This window comes from Hemitrygon akajei, chromosome 14 (assembly GCF_048418815.1).
Source record: "Hemitrygon akajei chromosome 14, sHemAka1.3, whole genome shotgun sequence".
Taxonomy (NCBI): domain Eukaryota; kingdom Metazoa; phylum Chordata; class Chondrichthyes; order Myliobatiformes; family Dasyatidae; genus Hemitrygon; species Hemitrygon akajei.
The window spans coordinates 8189262-8209976 of record NC_133137.1 but is presented as its reverse complement, the minus strand read 5'-3'; the positions used below and the strand labels follow the sequence as shown (position 1 = coordinate 8209976).

Genomic DNA, 20715 nt, shown 5'->3' with positions numbered 1-20715 from the left:
CAGATCTGATAGGTTCTCTGCTTAGCCGCATTGCACATACTAGACAGAATATCTAAATAGAAATAATTGATGCATTAAGGAAGCTGACAGAACAACCAAAATTTGTTTTATGATTATTAAATGCCCAGTGAAAATCAACACCACAGTTCTCAGCCAATATAGTTGTTTTGCCATGCATTTTCATCACTATACACAGAGGACTGATGTAAGTGTGTGGTCACAGGAAAACAGATGGCAAATTCATTAAGAGTATTACAGAAGCTGCAATTTTAATTCAAAATCTGCAGCAAGTGATAAAGCATTCAGTTTTGTATCACACTGCAGAGAGTATCTGTCCCAGACTTGTGCTAATACAGCAAACAAGATGCAAAATAACCGAAGGATTTCTTTAGCAATTTGCCTTAGTCACCAATATTTCTTTGCTGTGTTTCCAAATATTGAACCATGAAAGAAGGAATGAATCAACCCATGATTTTGATTTGAAACATGTACTTGACAAAACATTGAATCATTGCTGTAAGGGATAGAGCATCTATTCTTTAGAAAAAAAATGCAAGCCTTAACAAACGCTTGAAATGTGACCCATATTCTTATAACTTTCCTCCTATCCTTGCATTAATTATCATGAATATTTTACAAGAGGCAATTAAAATATGAAAATATTATAAAAACATACTTAAGAAGTTTCAAATAGGAAGACTCATTGAAAGTTGGTAAAACTATCCAAGAGTTGGAACTCATAGCAAATCTAAAGATGTCTCATATTATTGTTCTGTGAGTTGTTTACCAGCTGTTAATATCTTATGTAGACTTCTCAAAGTGCTGGAGTTTATCATTGTCTTCTTCAATGGGAGAATATATTCATAGCTGATATAGAATATATAGAACTAATAGAAAATTAGTTTTCAGACTGAATATTCGTCTGTAATATTCTCCTTCATGAGTAAAATCTTATCTTAAGGGACGGATAAGATTCTATCTGAAGTAACTTTGAGTGCCGTCAGTTTCCAAAATAAGTTAAAGCTTCTGCAAAGAGTTATTATGTCAAGAAACTTCAATCACATTTCCATCACAAGAGTAGTTGACAAATACAGAGTAAATTACAATGGTTGCTTGATGACTTGCAAGCCAGGTTCAAAGACTTGCGGAGATGAAATTGCTGCCCGCCTTTCGTTAAACCTGTTCATGATTGAAGTGACTAAGGCCATCCAATTCCCACAATCATTCTTACAGAAATATCTACAGAAGAGATAAAATTACAGGAACAATGGGAGAGTCAGGCTTTAAACTTGATGTATTAACCTTTATCTATGGTTGAACTTTGGTGCCAAGAACAAAGTACAGTACATAAGAAGGGGTATAGTTAAAGTAAATACAATCTGGCTTTTTTTTACTGAGGTTGGGTGAGACGAGAACCAGAGATCATGGCTTGGGTGTAAAAGGTATAATGTTTAAGGGGAGCAAGAGGGGGAACTTCTTCATTCAGAGGGTGGTACGAATGTGGACGAGCTGCCAGAAGAAGTGGGAGATGCAGGTTTGATTTCAACACTTAGGAGAAATTTGGATAGGTACATGGATGGGCAGGGTATGGACTGACTGCCAGTCTATTTACTCCCTCATATCCAATCTGGAAACAAGGTAGAAAGACAGCTCTATTGTGAGTGATAGATCAGGAAGATGAATATTTTTTTTAAATAAACATTGTAGAAATTAATGCTTGGAGAGGGACATATCTCCAAGATCTGATTAATTCTATTCTGGGGCTTTGAAGGAGCTGGCTATGGAGAAAGTGGATGCACTGGTCAGAAGTTTCCAAATTCCATAGACTCTAGATCAGGGGTTCCCAACCTGGAGTTCACGGACCCCTTGCTTATTGGTATTGGCCCATTGCATAAAGAAGGTTGGGAACCCCAATTCCAGATGGCTCCACATACTGAGAGGTAATAAATAAAACTTCATTATTTAGGAAAGCAGAGAGAGACAGAGTAAAGAGAGAATTATGGACTATTTAGCCTGAAATCACTTGTAAAAAAAATACTGGAATTGATTATTAAGGAAATGGGAACAGGGCACTTGAAAAATAAGTCTTGGATTAGATAGGAAGAATCAATATGGATTTCTGAAATGCAAATCACGTTTTAAGTTTGATGTTTAGGCTGTGCGGGTGAACTAGCTAATGTGTTATACTTACACTGTTAAAAGATCTTTGATGAAGTGCCATACCCAAGATTATTAAAACAAATTAGAGTGCATGGTTCTGGGGGAATAAACTGGCATATATTGAGGACTAAGTAATTGACAAAAGGACAACATTCTATTAAAGGGTCATTTTCAATTTCTGAGGCTGTGCTTAATAGGTGTGATGAGGACTGCTGCTGCAGCCCCGTTGTTCACCATCTAATTTAGTGATTTGGATGAGGGGCCAGGTGGGATATACTGTATGCATATTTGGTGATGATGTAAAACTAAGTGAGAGTATAGACTATGAAGAGGGTGTACTGGAGCTTCAGGGGATATAGGCAGACTCCATGAACAGGTGAGAGCATGACAAATGGAATGTAAAGTGGAAAAAATGAGGATTTCGGTATGTTTAAAATTGTTAAATGTTGAAACAAGACTGTGCTCAAAAGGATCTGGATGTCCTTGCAAATGAATCATTGTAGGTTCAACAAGCAATTAGGAAGGCAAACACCATAAAAAGAATTGAGTACAAGACTAAAGATACTCTGCTCTAATTACATAGAAGACTAATGAGACCATGTCTGGGCTCATGTTTACAAGTCTGTTCTCTCGATCCTGCTCATTGGGTTCGAGGATAACTTGATTCCAGTTTGGTTTTATGGGGTTTCATTTAGTTGATGAGGCCAGTGTGGAAATTACAAACTCTTCCACAGGCAGTGCAGGTGATAGCTGTTTAGTAGTAAGGCGGTTGATGAGATGTACTATATGTCCTTCCAGAAAAATATACAGGTACCTGTGCTGGAGGGAACGCGGTGAAGATGGTTTGTCATGAGAGGAGATATTAAACAGACTGAGACTGTGTGTACTAGAATTCTGAAAAAAAATCATTCGTAATAAAAAATCTTCACTCTCCAGGACATGCCTTCTTCACATTAATAACATTAGACAGGAGGTACAGAAGCCTGAAGACCCACACTCCCCTATGCCATCAGATTTCTGAATGGCCCATAAACCCATCAGCACTACCTCGTTATTCATCTTTTGCACTATTTATTTATTTTTGTAACTTATACTTGAACTATACTGCCGGCATAAAACAAAGCACTTCACAACACGTCAGCGGTAATACATCGGATTCTGATTGCATTGAAATGTCCAAGGGAGATGAGAACTTGATCTTTCTTCTGGATCGGATCCCCGGAGCTAAAGGCTCACGGTCTCAAAGTAAAGGGTCAGTACAGAGAGGAGAAAAATGTCTCTACTCAGGAGGGCTGTCACTGAGGATGTTCAAGATAGAGTGATTGCTTTTCAGATATTCCAGGATATAGGTTTAGTGAAAGCCAGTGGATCATTCATGATTTTATTGAATGGCCAGTCATGTTTCAATTTCAATGTCTTATGTGTACAAAATGGTATTAACAGCAGCCTCTTATTGATTTCCCATCTGGTTTGTCAGGTTGGTGAGCCTGTTGTTCCTACTTCCATCCCATTTTCCTCCCTCAAGGCATTTAACATCTGTGTGCTCTCTTCCTCCAGCTGCTGTTATCCAAGAAAAAATTATGATCAGTCAGTTATCTCCATAATTGCTTCCGTCATCAAGGCAACCTACCTGGGCCAGACAAATAGCTAATGCTTAGTAGTTTCTCCTCACTATATGTTTTCCCCTCATTCCTTACCTCTGCTCTCCTGCCTTCATTGTGAAATTAATGTTTTCCTCCTGCATCTTGGAGAGTGCCTCAGCTGCTGTCTTAGTTGACCCTCCAGCTTTACAAGAACATTTTCATTTTTTTTTTCTCCCTAATCAAGCCCGATGGTCCTTTAATTAGCCTTCTACATATCCCGGCAGATAAATTTATTGCAGGTCCAGAGGGCTAAACGACATAATAAAATATCTTCTGTGTGCTCTAGTCTGCTTCCAAAATGATACAGTATACTGAAGCGGGATAAATTTTAAAGTAATTTCATAGTTACAGATTTTTATCATTTCCTTTCAGTGACACCCACAGTTTTTATCCTCTCTTTGTCGCATAGTAGTTCTTAATTTCCAGCTGCATTCTCTGTATTCTAGATAGATCATAGAGTCATACACCACAGAAACCAGGCTTTCAGCCATCAAGTCTGCAGTGAACATCAAGCACCAATTTATGCAAATTTTATACTTATCCCACACTCCCTTCGACTCCCCACTCCACATCTCCAATTTCACTACTTCCCTTCACTACACAAAGTTACAATTAATGCAGAAGGCGGGCACGCGTTTTGGCGCCGACTGCCTGCCTTTGGTTCGCTGCTGGAGAAGGAATCTGTGAGCAGCCTATCACTGTGTGGCTCGCTGTGGCAGGCGGGTAGGCCTCGCTGCCTCATGTGGTACCCCTCTCTTTCAATGAATGCCGGTGATGTCGAAGGATGATATCATAATTCTGAATTTATGGACTGCGGGCTTTTTCTGGCTTACACTTTTAATATTCAGTGGGTTTTTTTTACTATTTGTTCCTTTTCTGTCTGGTTGTGTGAGGAGTGGGTGTTTGGGGGTTGATCTTCTGTTAGTTTTTTATGAGGGGAGGGAGGGGTTGTTTTTTGAGGGGTGATGTTCCTGTTCCATTTTGTGTGGGGGGAGAGAGTTTTTTGAGGGGGGCTGAATGATTCAGATGCCATTCCTTTTTGTACTGGGGGGGGGTGGGATTGATATTTCTCTCTGACTGACTTTCACATTGTTTCTTTGTTTTGTGGCTATCTGGAGAAGACAAATTTCAGAGTTGTATATGGATACATGCTTTGATAATAAACGGAACTTTGAACCTACCAAACCTTTGTGTTTTTGGGATGTGAGAGGAAATGAGGGCACAATGTCACAAGGAGAATATGCAGTCTCCACCTGAGACAGCGCTGACAGTCAGGACTGAACCCAGGTCACTGGAGCTATGAGCCTGTAGTTGTGCCACATGAGGTACTCTTCTTATTCTCCTTTTCCTGTATTATTTTAATCTCCACTTTCCTATTTGTGCTTTGAAAGCATCTTATGAAAATTATCAAAATTCAAAATTTAAAGTACATTTATTATTGAAGTACATTATACAGCCCTGAGATTTGTCTCCTTTCAGGCAGCCAGAAAACAAGAAACCCAAAAGAATTCATAAAAAAAGACCAAAAAATACCCAATGTGCAGAGAGAGAAGAAACAAATCGTGCAAATAAAAAAGGCAAGCAAATGGCATTTAGAATGAAAGTGAATATGCTTAGTTTATAACTGAGCAATGGCCACCAGGAAGGTTGCCCATTGCCCATTCGCCGTGTTCCTAAAGAACCTTTTATCCCGATTCAGTGGAAGAATGGTGGATTTGAGAAGTTTTGCACAGCAGCCTGGAGGTGGATTGAATCAGGCGGAGTGCTCACTGAGAATAAGCAGGGTGAGCAAAGCTAGCATTTGAATGCAAACTGATGTGTCATTAACTCCAGAGCACATCACTCAAAGAATGTCCAAACCATCTACAGTTCAGAACTTCCATAGTTGCAAGAACATAAGACCATAAGAAAAGGAGAATTATTGATTCTGCTCTGCCATTCCATCATGGCTGATTTATTATCCCTCTCAACCCTATTCTTCTGCCTCCTCCCTTCAATTTTGATGCCCTGACTAATCGAGAACCTATCAACCTCCGCTTTAAATATATCTAAGACTTGGTCTCCACAGCTGCCTGTGGCAATAAGTTCCACAGATTCACTATCCTCTGGGAAATGAAATTCCTCCTCATCTCTATTCTAAATTGACATCCCAATATTCTGAGCCTGTGTACTCCGGTCCAAGGCTCTACCACTATAGGAAACATCCTCTCCACATCCACTCTATGCAGGCCTCTCAATATTCGATAGGTTTCAATGAGATCCTTCCCCACATTCCTCTAAATTCCAGCAAGAGGGTGAATTGGATTGCACAGTCAACAATGGACACTAGAGCAGTAAACATGGGTAAAGGAAAGATGGTCCACTGTAGGTCCTAGGCAAATTGATCAGGTTATAACTAGGGTAGCTAATAGACTCTGTACAGATGAAGATCAGAAGATCACAAGACAAAGGAGCCGAAGTAGGCCATTCAGCCCATCGAGTCTGCTCTGCCACTCCACCATGGGCTAAACTATTCTCCTATCTAGTTCCAGTTTCCGGCTTTTTCCCCATATCCCTTGATACCCTGACTAATTAGATACCTATCAATCTCCTCCTTAAACACCCTCAATCATCTGGCCTCCACAGCTGTACGTGGCAACATATTCCATAAATCCACAACCGTCTGGCTAAAAAATTTTCTCCTCATCTCTGTTTTAAATGGGTACCCTCTAATTCTAAGACTGTGGCTGCTTGTCCTGGACTCACCCACGAAGGGAAACAACCGTTCCACATCTACTCTGTCCAACCCTTTCAACATTAACATCAAGTATTCAACATTCAACATGAAGCATTGATCTTTGCAACAGTGGTCTGACACATGACATCAGGTTGTTGATGGAGATATTTTGACAATGGAAGGCGAGAAAGAAGACAAGGCTTCCAAGCATCCACCTGAAAACTTACTGCACCCAACGAACAAAGAGTCAAAGAAAGTAAAATATATTGAAAAGGCTAGAGATCTAAAACAAAAGCAGAAAATCCTGGTCAGGCTGGCTGCACCCCGAGAAAGAGAAACAGTCTGATCTGCTGAGCGTTTCCAACATTTTCTGGTTTTACAACCAAGTAACGAAGCTGTCTTTATGGATTTATATATGTCAGACCTTACTGCTCTCCAAAACAAATTATCAATTTCTGCAACTAATTAGCACAGCAATTTGTGTCAAATCACTGAACTTGCTCGTCTTCCAGTTGAGTATTTCCAGCATTTATTTTGACACTTTTCAGAATCACTTTACATAAAGATCACTACCACCCAGCTTCTCTGATTTTGGAACTCAATCCATTCCCACGAATCCATCCTCCAGGACTAAATCAGTTGCAATTGGCTAAAAATTATTGAGAAAGAAGCTTCATTCTGGATCAAGACAAGGGATGGGAAGAAGAAATCCCCTTCACCCCAGCAAAAATAAATTAATACAGTCATGGATGCAGCAAATGTGCAAATGATGTCCCCATAATATCAAATATATGCAAGTGTGCCCCACTGAAACTGATTCACATCTCCCTGGTTTTTCTGTGCTGATCTCCCCCCCCACCTTACCCTGAACAATGTTTATTCTCCAGTCTAAGATCCTCGAGTTCTGACTGATGCATAACTTTTAGTACTGTTTGGAACTTGTCTGTGGGTTTGTTCCGCCTCCTAGATCTCACTCACCAGCAATATCCAGTAGTCTTGGGCAGCACATTGGTGAAGTGGTTAGGGCAATGCTTTAACAGTTCCAGCAACCTGGGTTCAATTCACATCAGTGCCTATGAGGAGATTGTATGTTCTCCCCGTCACCATGTGGGTCTCCTCTGGGTGCTCTGGTTTCCTCCCACATTTCAAAGACGTACAGATTAGTATGCTCATTGGGCAGCATGGGCCCGTTGGGCTGGAAGGGCCTTTTATCGTGCTGTATCTCTAAATTTAAAAAATATATATAGCAGTACTGTTTCTGTTCCCTCAGTTAGAACGCTCCAGTATACTATACCTGATCAATATTGCCCTATCTCTGCAATTTCCCACGTACTTTTGAGTACTCTTCCTTTCCATTTCCTGCCCTGTTGCATTATATCTGGGTATGCTCAGCTCCTACTGTGTCCAAGTACGTTTAGCTCAGTTACTGCTTGTGTATAAGCTGGCTATCTGATGAAAACACATCAAGTTGCAACCCACTTGGAACCTTTTGCTGATTGCACCAACGTTGCAGCTAACTGAATGCTCTAGATCAGGAAGTGACCTCACCTTCACCTTCTCAAGGGTAGTTGGGGATGGGCAATAAATCTTCGTCTAATTGCAATGCCTCATTCTGTAAATGAATATTAAATACACACACGCACACATGCACACACATACTACAACACTTTGCTAGCTTGCTTTCCCCACATGGTGATATATATTTGTCATCCTGGTATTTCTGCTTGCTCCACGATAAGTTTTGGGAGGCACTCCCATCTGATTGGAACAGTATTACTGCTAGTACTGGGAAAACCTATTCTCATATTAGGTTTGAGGTCCATCTTTCTCAGTCCAACTGGATGGCAAGTGATTTCATTCAAAATATGAGCTGATTCATTAGTTTTTTGATTTCCCACCCATTTTAGGATGCTGAAAAAGTTATCAGTTATCAGTGAGAGACAGAAAAACAGGGATGGAAGTAGACATTTCTTTGTATCACTTGATGTGTTGAAAGCATTGTATATGTGTGCATTTATATATATTTTTGTCCCACCGATCTCACCAATTTAAGCACCGAGGAAGATTGAAATCATTGAGGCAAGTGCAGAGGGCGAGGGAGTGTTCAGTGCTGTCTATCAGCCTCTCACTCGCTGCTGCCATAGTAAGGTGTCTGTGTGTGGCAAACTCTCTTTCCCTCTCAGTCATTGCTCCCGGAGGAAGGTGCCTGATTTCAGATAATCGTTCTCTCTCTCAGTGGTGTCAGAGGATGGTGCTGGAGTTCTGGGTTTTGGGCAAGGTTTAATCAATGTAGCTTGTGGACTGGGCTCTGTAGTTCAGGCTATGATGTGATTTTGCTTTCTAGTCGCTCCCTTTTTTGCTATTTTGGGTGAGTTTGAGTGGCCTGCAGATAACGAACACTGAGTGGAACTGAATATGTCTGGATACTTTTGATTTTGTTTTTTATATACTACTTTCCTCACTTGTTTTTATCATTGCAGAGTGTGCAATGTGTCTTGTTTGTGCGTGGTGGGGGGGGGTGCTGTTGATGATTTTCTTTGTGTGGGTTTCCTGTGTTTTTTGTTTTATGGCTGTCTGTGGGAAGACAAATCTCAGGGTTGTGCACTACATTCATACTTTGATAATAAATGTACTTGGAATTTTTGACAGTGTACTTAAGAGAATTGATACAGATTTAAAGGCAAAGGGCAGCCACATCAAATATTGATTTATTATAGTTTTTTACTGTTACTGTTCTTAATAGTAAAAGTTTTAATATTTGGAAAATTTTATTTTATTATTTTTGAAAGCATTTCACTTTACAGTATTTTTTCCATGTGCCTAAGACTGTGTTTAGTTTCTTCTTTATTCAGCAATTTGGCCTCTAGCGTTTTTTCTGGATTCAATACTACTTGAGTGAAGACATTTCTCCTCATATCAGTCCTAAATGTCTTGCCCTGTAACTAGAGGCCGTGAGACCTGATCGAGCTGACATACAAAAGGATGCATTCTCCTCACAATCAGTCCAGCAAAACCTGTCAGGATTTTGTATCTGTCAACTGGATGCTGGCTCATTCTTCTAAGCTTGAGTGAATACAAGCTGAGGTTAGCTAAATTCTCCTCATATGGCAGATCCACCATCCCAGTAGGCTTTCTGCAGCAAAGGTATATTACCAAAACGACACACAATACTCCAGGTGTGATGTCTTTGAAATTCTGTATATATGTAGCAAGACAGATTTACACTGTACTCAAATTATCCTGCAATGAAGACTAATATATAAGCTTCTATCCCAATCTTATTAGACCACAGAAAGGACTGGCCTCACAATTTACCTTGTTATAGGCTTGTATCTTATTGTTTGCTTGCTCTGCCTTTTTTCTGTAACTATAACACTTTATTCTGCATTGTATTATTGTTTCCCTTGTATTACCTCAATGCTCTGAAATGATGAATTGATCTGTAAGAATTGCATTCAAAAGAGTTTCGCTGTACCTCGGTGCCTGTGACAATGTACCAGTTTACCAATTTCTCTTCTGAATTACATGCTGCTTCTGTACGTTCACTTTCAGTGCTAATTGTGCAAGGACCTCTGAGTCCCTATGTGATAAAGATTTCCCAATCTAAGATCTAAGACCTTTAATTAATATACTGCCTTTCTGTTTATCTTATTAAAATGGATAACTCTGTTTATACACATCTGCCAAGTTTTTGGGAATTCCCTTGAAGCTTCTTTGGATTCTCTTCAAAATTCACACAATCTACCCAGCTTAATGTCATCGGCAAGCATTGACATTTTTGCTCTTTCATCCAAATCACAGACGTGTAGTGTGAAAAGCTGAGACTCAAACATTAACCCGTGTTTCGCCAAACTAATCGTTATGAGCTATCTCAAAAAAATTGCTCCTTCTCTGTTTCCTGTCTGCTTACCCAATTTCAATCCAAAACTATACATTAGCCCCAATACAGGCAGAACCTTGACTTTACTTGTGGACTTGTAACGTGGAAGCAGGCTCACAGGTTTGGTGAGTGGGACAGAGGACACTAATTATGAATAAGCACATTAATCATTTATTTACAAACGGTAAAAGATTCAACCAAACATTTAAGTCCCCTCCCCAAGTTACACAAACTACAATAAACAGATACTTAGCTAAGAGTGCATGTGGGTCTTTGTGGTGAACTGCATATACCTGTCTGGATTGCTCCTGTGGCTCCTCCCACAGACCCCCTGCTGACTGCTTCTGTGGCTCCTCCCACAGACCCCTGTATAAAGGCGATTGAGGCCTGATGCCCAGCCTCATTCTCCAGGATGTAGTGTTGTTCATTCTTCCAGTCAATAAAAGCCAATACCTCGCTTCTTACGTCTCAGAGTGAGTTATTGATGGTGCATCAGTCTTCTAAGTCTGAAGCAAACTTTCCCAATGATTTTTCAGCACAAGCCCCTGGAGATAAAGGGAAAGAGGGAGCAAGCCTCCAGCATGTGCTATTCTTATACCTATGAGATGCATGAACTGGACATCGATGCCGTAGCACACAAGGCAAACAATGGGAAAAAGCTGCTGCATTCTTCAAACAGGCCAATCTATAGAAGCGGCTTCCGACCGACAAGTAAGCTAACCCTCACATAATAGGACTGTAAATCAAAAAGCTGCAAATATTCTAGCTCCTATATTATTATACATAATGTTTATGATGCAGCATAAGATATTCAACTAGGCATCTAGAATGTGACAAGTGATGCATTAACGATTTAACGTATTATTGATTGACAGACTAGAGAAGAATTTCACACTGTGAGTGGAATTTAAACTTTTATCACTTGTCAACAAAAGGATGATAATGAATCCACAGCCAATTTTAAAACTCGTTCCATTTCTTTTCCAATACCCCCTGGTGCATGCACAAACTGCGTAAGTCACTTAGAACCTGTAAATGACTTGCATCCCCAGCTCAATTTGTCATCACAATACCTTGAAATGTGTTCTGATGGAAATTTTTATCAGAGCCGAATGCCCTACCTTATTAGTCTATTTCAGAACTAATGTACATACATTTCATGCATAGGTTGAGAAGTGAATTTAGAAAATGATAGCAACATACTGTACTAAATTAGATTTGGAATGATCACAGGTAATCTCCCTCTGGGTTATTTGAATATCATTTTACTTAGTTAAGCCTATTGTGTGCCCATTCCAAAGTTACCAAAAGCTATACAACATGCAAGATATTTAAGCCAGCATGAATTTTGTGCATCTCCCATAACATTTTAAACTCTTAAATGAGATTTTCAGAATTGCAAATACATTTATTTTTGTTATAGCAATTTACATCCTATTTTCTGCAGTTTTTTCCATATTCATATCGGTTAGGGGGAGGGAAAGGGAACAGACTTCCATTTCGATACCAAGCACTCGCAGTTCAGGTGCTGAATTTTCAGGGAAATACAAAACTCCCATTGTTTGCTCAGTCCCAAATGTAACTTCAGAAGATCGATCTCCTAGTAAGCAATATGATTTTTATTATACCTGTACTTTTCTGTGCAGTTGTTCCCAACAAGGAACCATTTGTACACAACTATGTACAGTTCTGTGCTGTGGTCCAATGGTTACCCCATAATGAGTGAAACTGTAGGGTAATGTAACTGGTGGCAATGTACATAACTCACAACCCTCACCATTGAGTTGGGGTTCACTTTCAGAGGCTGGTCTAATGCGAAGATGTAATGATGCCAAGTGCTGTTACCGCGTTTTGAGTTCAGAGTTCAGGGTACAATAAATGAGTTATTATGGTTTTGCTTAAACATAAAACATCTCACGCCATTTTATTTGCAAATACCTGCATTGGTGACCCCGATGTTCTGGGAGGTTCCAGAGTTATTGAACATGCTAGACAATGGAGTTGCTTTGAAACTGTCGAGTTTTGGTTTGTACAAGCTGAAGCCTAATTCACACTGTGAGAAATCACTGCGGACCACACCACACTCTACTATCTGGTAGCATCGCTCAGTAGTTCCACAGCTGAACTTACTAGAACACCCACCCGAACCCAATCAATACTGACTGCTGAAAGCTTATCTTCTACAGACTTTTGAACTATTGGAATCAGAGCGTGCCAGAGAATTGATCGCTTTGCCCGATCTTGGCGATGCTAAGCCTTCAGAGCTAATGGACCACATGCTGTCTGTCCTGGGAAATCACCATCCTTGTCTTATTTGTGAAGAACTGCAGCTAATGCCTGATCAAGTTCACATAGCCCTTGCTAATGTACCCGTGAAGGACTATAGGAAGCTTGCTAAAATGGCTGATAGTCTACACGCAGCCAGGTAGAGACAATTGTCTCCTGTGGGTCCTGCTGGGGTTCAGAAATGCTCCAAAAGAGGACCTGCAGTCATCCACAGTTGAGTTGGTATATGGGCAGCCATTATGAGTGCCAAGTGATTTTATACCTGACCCCAGGACGACTTGGCCGGTCTCTCAACAGCATTCCACCCTTATCAGTAAATTCAAATGCTTTGCACCTCTTTCCACCTCCCACCACAGCATACAGCACTCTTGGGTTCCTGTTGACCTACATTCCAGCTCGTTTTTGTCCACGATGATGCACACCAACGTGCCCTTAGGCCCCATTATGATGGCATGTTCCGCATCTTAGAACGGAGAGAAAAGACTCCTGTCACAGATAAGCGGGATAAACCCGAATGTATTTCTGTAGATCACCTTAAACCAGCCCACCAAGATTGGGAGTATTCCACTGCCATGCCCCTGGCATCACAACATGACCGTGAGTGTGTCGACACACATTTGGACGAGCCAGAGGTACCTGCTGTTCCTCCACCCACGGAACACAGGAGCCGAGCCGGGCGGCTCATCCGAACTCCAGACAGCCCCACAACATTGGTCTTGGGGAACTCAGGGGGGCCTGTGTAGGATAACGTCATTGAGAGAAATGTACACAACTCACAACCACTGACAGTGAGTTGGGGTTTTGCTTGAAGAGGCTGGTCTGATGTGATGATGTAATGACACAAAGCTCTGTTGCCCCATTCTGAGTTCCGTGTTTGGGGTACATTAAATGAGTTTTTATGGCTTTCCTGAACCTGGTGTCGTTACTAGAGCTGCTGTCAGTCAGCACCAGGGATCCAGGGTTAACCCTGACTTCTGGTGCTGCATCTGTGGCTGCGAGTTTCCTGCCACTTCTCAAATCCAGCAGTTTAGTACCTCAATTTTTTAGGGTTCCTTAAGAATGTCATAGCTGGGGGGTGTAGGGGTGGGGGTTGTGGGAATAAGTTCCTACTACCTATTGAATGATGCCAATGACTTTCGTCTCAGATAGCCTCTGGCAACCAAGTCCAGCTCCTGACCTTCATGTGCACTTTAGCTACTAAGCCCAGTGGAACCATTTCTAGTGTTAGGAGAAGGGGCAAAGGTCGCTTCGGGCAGGTGGGGCTCATCAGCTGTAGTTGGGAGCTCATCTAGGAGAAGGAAAACTCTGATCTCAAACCTCCGCTGCCTTGCAGCTGTACCCACTCATGGGGAAGGCTTCAGGAGTAAACCCCGAGGGAAAAGTCCGGAGCTGGAGTCCCTAAGGCAATGTTGACTGGCAACTCCTGCGTGTATCAGTCTCTACCGTTCCTTTGGGTTCATCAGCTGCGTGCAGAGGGGGAATCTGCTTAATGGGCAACAGCTTGCTCTCCATATCGTACCGCCCTGGCTTAAGTTTACCTTACAATGTCAACACTATTTAGGAGAGGACATTCCTGCTTCACCTCATAGCGTTGACGCAGCACGAGAAGCCGCAGTTATCGGTCATGAGCTACTACGCTCGATTGACGTATAGTGTGGCACCAGGGATTGCTTCTGATGGTGGGAGAGATTCTTGGATCTCACTGGACAGCTTCTGCCTGCCCTAAGCTGGGCATCCCCCTGGACAAAAGGGTGCAGTGTCACCACTGTCTGCTTTCCTCCTTGGGTGCGCACGAATTAGGTATTACCTGAAACGGAGACTGAAAACACTGCAGCAGCAAGACAGCAGAACGAAAGGAACCAGCTCCAAAACTGGGATATTGGCATATTCGGATAATGATGACTGGCCTCTCTGATAAACTCCATGACATCAGTGATGTCTGGAAGACAGCTGTACTAAACAATAAGCTTAAAAGGCTTCCAATGGACATAGCCACCCTCCTGGAATCGCATCTGGCTGACTCGGGAATGCTGAAGGAGAACAACTACATCTTTTGAGTGGCATTCCGGATGGTGTTACCGAGCTACCACCAACCCCTGCACCTAAGCCCAAGATTCAAAGTACATTTACTATCACAGTATGTATATGTTACCATACACTAGCACAAGATTTATCTTCTTTACAAGGAAAAGCTAAATAAAATACCATTTATGAAAATCTGTACATAAACAAAGACTGACAAACAGCCAATAAGCCAAAGAAGACAAACTGTACAAGTAAAAATAAACTGAGGACATGAGTTGTAAAGAGTCCTTGAAGATAAGTTTGTAGATCATAGAATCAGTTCAGAGCAGCAGTGACTGAAGTTTTCCATGCTGGTTCCGGTGTCCAGGTAGCTCACCCTTCCCTTGTTTGGGTCAAGACTGGAGCGGTCAGCAGCAGTCCACTAGGGAAAACCAACAGGCACAGCACACGTGAACATGGATGATACTTGGTACAAAGTCCATACTCATGAGAGGCATGGATAAGATAGAAAGTCAGAGAGTGGTGGGCACCCGGAATACACAGCCCATGGTGGTAGAGACCAATACAATGGGGACATTTAAAAGATTCATAGATAGGCAAGACATGGATGTGGTAGAAATGGAGGGTTGTGAGCTGTTAGGAAGGAATTGTTAGATTAACTCCGGAAGAGGTTTATATAGATCAGCACAACACCATGGGCTGAAGGGCCTGTACTATCCTGTACTGTGCTTTTCCCCAGAACGGGGGAGTCCAGAACAAGAGGGCACTGGTTTAAGCTGAGAACTGTAAGGGAGATCTGAAGGGTAAGTTTTCATACAGAGTGTGATACTTATCGAGAGCAAACTGCCAGAGGAGGTGGCAGAGACAGATGTGATTACAACATCTAAAAGACAACTAGAACGGTACACAGACAGGGAGACGCAGTAGCACTGCAGTTCCCGCAATTGCTTTTCAGTGCCAGCGATCACTGGCTGGCATTTGATTCCCACCACTGTTCTGTAAGCAGTTTGAAGTTTCTCCCCGTGACCAAGCGGGTTTCCTCTAGGTGCTCCGGTTTCCTACCACATTCCAAAGACGCGGGTTAGGGTTAGTGGGCATGTGACGTTTCCGGTGCCCCCAGCACATCGCAAGCAAGTACACAAGTGACCTATTTCACCCTGTTTTGGTGTTTCAATGTACGTGTGACAGATAAAGCTAATTTTCTTCGATCCTTTAGAAGGACATGGGCCTGGTTCAGGCAAATGGGATTAGTATAGTTCAGCATCACAATCCCATGATTCTGGGAAGGAAGATGGCGCCAGTGAGCAACACAACCAACGACGATATCTTCCAAACGGTTCCAATGCGACTTCTTCCACTTTCTTTTCCTGCTGCTGTTGGAGCCTGGGATTTACATTTGGTGGTGTGTCTTCGGGCCGATTCAGCGATCTGCCACTTTGCTGCCTTCGGGTTCCACAAGGCTGTGACTGAAGCGTGTAGCCTGGAGACGGAGCACGAGCCCATGATCGACTCCATTTCTCACTGATCTCGCCAATCAGGACTGAAATCGTCGAGGCCAGTGTGGAATGCGAGCGGCTGTTCAGCACCGTCTACCAGCCTCTCACTCGCAGCTGCCGGAGGAGAGTTTCTGGGCGTGGTGGTCTCTCTTACTCTCCCTCTCGCTCGCTGCTCCCGAGGGAAGGTTCTTGCATTCGAACGTCCTCTCTCTCCTCCTATGCTGTCGGAAGACAGTGGCAGAGCTCTTGGGCAATGTTTAATTGACACAGTTCGTGGATTGGACTCTAGTTCATGTTATGAGGTGTTTCTAGCTTCTGTTTGCTTCTTTTTAGTTGCTATTTTGGGCAAATAAATTCTGAGCTGAACTGAAATGCATCTGGACTCTTTCGGTTTTGTATTTTATATCCTGTTTTTTGCTCTTATTTGTGGTTTGCGTGATTTGTTCTGTGTGTGGGGGTGGTTTGACATTTTGTTTGAACGGTTTCCATGTTTTTCTCTGTTTCGTGGCTGTCTGTGGGGAATATGAATCTCATGCTTGTATTGTACTTTGGTAATAATTGTACTTTGAAACTTTGAATTTTATGTACAAATAAAATAGAAAAAACCACAACCTGGAAGTAAATATACAACACCTGCATCCACATGCCAAACACTCATGCACAGTTGCACAGAACTGCAACATTCACATCCCACTTGTGCAACCTATTCCTGTGCAAATGCAGGTACAGCACACACACAGGCCCACACACAGGCCCACACACACACATCCACTGCTCCTCAATGTCCCTGTTACCACTGGGGAGAAAAAAAATGTATAAGATGATGAGAGGCATTGATCGTGTGGATAGTCAGAGGCTTTTTCCCAGATCTGAAATGGTTGCCACAAGAGGACACAGATTTAAGGTGCCGGGGAGTAGGTACAGAGGAGATGTCAGGGGTAAGTTTTTTACGCAGAGAGTGGTGAGTGCGTGGAATGGGCTGCTGGCAACGGTGGTGAAGACGGATACGATAGGGTCTTTTAAGAGACTTTTGGATAGGTACGTGGAGCTTAGTAAAATAGAGGGCTATAGGTAAGCCTAGTAATTTCTAAGGTAGGGACATGTTCGGCACAACTTTGTGGGCCGAAGGGCCTGTATTGTGCTGTAGGTTTTCTCTGTTTCTATGAATCAGAACAATGATGCCCATAATATACACCCAAGCACACTTGTACAAACGTAATCAACGCATGCAACCGAACTGCTTATGGTATGTTCTGAGGGGCAAGGGCAGAATGAAGGCCGGCATATGTGAGGCACGCTAGGGACTCCTAAAACTGTCCCTCCACCCCGACTGAATCAAAGCAATCAATTAGGGGATGAATTCCCTCTGCCTGTACATTTTGTGTGTGTGTGTGTGTGCGCGCGCAAATGTTCACTGTCAGTGTGCCACGGATATTTATACGCGTTGCCGTCATTTTTTGCCCATTTGTACGAATACCAGTGCCGCTCTTCAGCGTACACAAACACCCACGCTTCTCTGCCGAGAGTTTAAATACATTTCGTGGAGAGGTTCAGCAAATACTTGCCATTTGGTTTAACTGAAGGAAGCTTGGTAACATTTCTATCCCACTGAAATACAGTGCGGAATGGAAAGACTGATGCGGCGGAGAGAGTACACCCTGTTCACGTGGACCCAGCGCTGTCTCCGTCACCCGGGAAACTAAACAAACTTGGGGCACGGTTCTCATTGACAGGAATCCTCATTGAATTTTCGGTTCTCAGACTGCTTCGCAAAGGTTGCCGGTGGGTTTGAGATATATTTTTAAATGTTGACTTTACGATTTACGAAATTAATCTTTATGGAAACTCGTAATAACTTTACGAACTGCATTTCTTTTTCTCTTCCCAGTCATGCCCGCCGGCTGCAAAGTGTTGGACCCGCGGTCTTTCGTGGCGATAAAGCCCCTTCCCTTCTCTCCTGCCAAGGGGCTGAAGGTGCAGGCGAGAAGTCTGACCGTCTACAGACCCTGCGAGCCCAGCAGGGAGCAGCTTTTCCGCGAGAATTACCGCCGCAGGCAGAAGCAGCTGAGCCAGCAGGGCTACCGCTCGGTGATCTGGAAACCGTACCAGGCGATCGGGCAGCCGCTGCACCTTGGACAGAGGGGGCTCATCCTGCACTCGCTGGGGCAGCTCGATCAGGTCAGCAGGGCGATGTCCCCCACACTAAACATGACAACGTGTATCACACACACACAACGATCCCTCACTAAAGATGATAACATACTGTGCACATATGCCGACACAACGCATGAATGCAAAGGCACACACAACACACTGATGCACACTTAACACAGACAACACACAAATTATTATTCAGTGTTTGTTTTGAGTATGTTGTTTGTTAGTACGTTGCCTATTCATATGTAGGTACATCTGTGTGTTGCCTGTGTATGTTCAAAGTTCAGGGTAATTTTTCGTTATCAAAGTACATAAATGTCTCCATATACAACCCTGAGCTTCTTTACTGTGGACAAAGTAAATACAAGAGACACAATGAATCGCTGATTGACAGCACCTAACAGGACAGTCAACAACTGATGTGAAAAGAAAACAATAAACTCTCTAAGTATAAAAAGGAAGAGGAAAAAAGAAATAACAATAATAGTAATAATAATTAATATCGAGAACATGGGGTAAGTCCATAAGTTGTGGGAACAGTTCAGTGATGGGGTGAGGGAAGTTGAGTGAAGTTATCACCTCTGGTTCAAGAGCCTGATAGTTGAGGGATAATAACTTTCTGAACCTGGTGTTGTGGGCCCTGAGGAAACTGTACCATAGAACCATAGAACACTACAGCACAGTACAGGCCCTTCAGCCCTCCATGTTGTGCTGACCCATATAATCGTTTAAAAAATGTACTAAACCCTCACTACCCCATAACCGTCCATTTTTCTTTCATCCATGCGCCTGTCCAAGAGGCTCTTAAATACCCCTAATGTTTTAGCCTCCACCACCATCCCTGGCAAGTCATTCCAGGCACTCACAACCCTCTGTTTAAAAAACTTACCCCTGATGTCTCCCTTAAACTTCCCTCCCTTAATTTTGTACATATGCCCTCTGGTGTTTGCTAATGGTGCCCTGGGAAACAGGTACTGACTATCCACCCTATCTATGACTCTCATAATCTTGTAGACCGCTATCAAGTCCCCTCTCATTCTTCTATGCTCCAAAGAGAAAAGTCCCAGCTCTGCTAACCTTGCTTCATATGACTTGTTCTCCAATCCAGGCAACATCCTGGCAAATCTCCTCTGCACCCCCTTCATAGCTTCCACATCCCTCCTATAATGAGGTGACCAGAATTGAACACAATACTCTAAGTGCGGTCTCACCAGAGATTTGTAGAGTTGCAACATGACCTCTCTGCTCTTGAACTCAATCCCCTTGTTAATGAAGCCTAGCATCCCATAGGCCTTCTTAACTACCCTATCAACCTGTGCAGTGACCTTGAGGAATGTATGGATTTGAACCCCAAAGTCTGTTTGTTCAGCCACACTCTTAATTAACTGACCATTAATCCTGTACTCAGTCTTCTGGTTTGTCCTTCCAAAATGCATCACCTCACACTTGTCCGGATTGAACTCCATCTGCCATTTTTCTGCCCAGCTCTGCAGCCTGTCTATATCCTCTTGTAACCTTCGACCACATATAGATCCATCCACAACTTCTCCAATCTTTGTGTCATCTGCAAACTTACTCACCCATCCTTCCGCCTCAACATCCAGGTCATTTATAACAATCACAAATAGCAGGGGTCCCAGGACAGATCCCTGCGGCACTCCACTATTCACTGACCTCCAGGCAGAATACTTCCTTCCACAACTACCCTCTGCTTTCTTCCTTTAAGCCAATTTTTTATCCAAACAGCCAAGGTTCCACTTATCCCTTGCCTCATGATTTTCTGGATGAGTCTCTCATGAGGGACCTTGTCAAATGCTTTGCTGAAGTCCATGTCGACCACATCCACTGCCCTACCCTCATCAGTTACTTTTGTTACCTCTTCAAAAAACTCAATCAGGCTTGTGAGGCATGATCTTTCCCTCACAAAGCCATGTTGACTAACCATGAGTAGACTGTACTTCTCCAAATGCTCATAGATCCTATCCTTAAGAATCCTTTCCAGTAGTTTGCATACCACTGACATAAGACTCACCGGTCTATAGTTCCCAGGTTTCTCCCTATTACATTTTTAAACAAGGGAACTACATTTGCCATTCTCCAGTCCTCCGACATTTCCCCTGCAGCCAAAGAGGATTCAAAGATCATGGCTAATGCTCCTGTGATCTCTTCTCCCAATTCCCACAACAACCTTGGGTGTATCATATCCGGCCCTGGGGATTTATCAATCTTAATGTTTTTAAGAAGATCCAGCACTTCTCATGCCCCCTTCGAGCTCACCTAAGTCCTTCCTTTAGCTCCTTCCTGGCTACCCTATATTTCTCATAAGCCCCTCCTACTTCCTGCTTCTTATAT

General features: G+C 42.7%; 1 protein-coding gene across 1 annotated transcript in view; it reads left to right on the top strand.

Annotated features, from left to right (window-relative positions):
* LOC140738278 (coiled-coil domain-containing protein 60-like) overlaps window positions 1-20715 on the top strand; it is a 120269-nt gene that overhangs the window by 9367 nt on the left and 90187 nt on the right. Inside the window, exon 2 of the mRNA XM_073065446.1 lies at window positions 18095-18384. Coding sequence (XP_072921547.1) covers window positions 18097-18384 — 288 coding nt within the window. The 5' untranslated portion in view covers window positions 18095-18096. The remainder of the gene's footprint in view (window positions 1-18094; window positions 18385-20715) is intronic.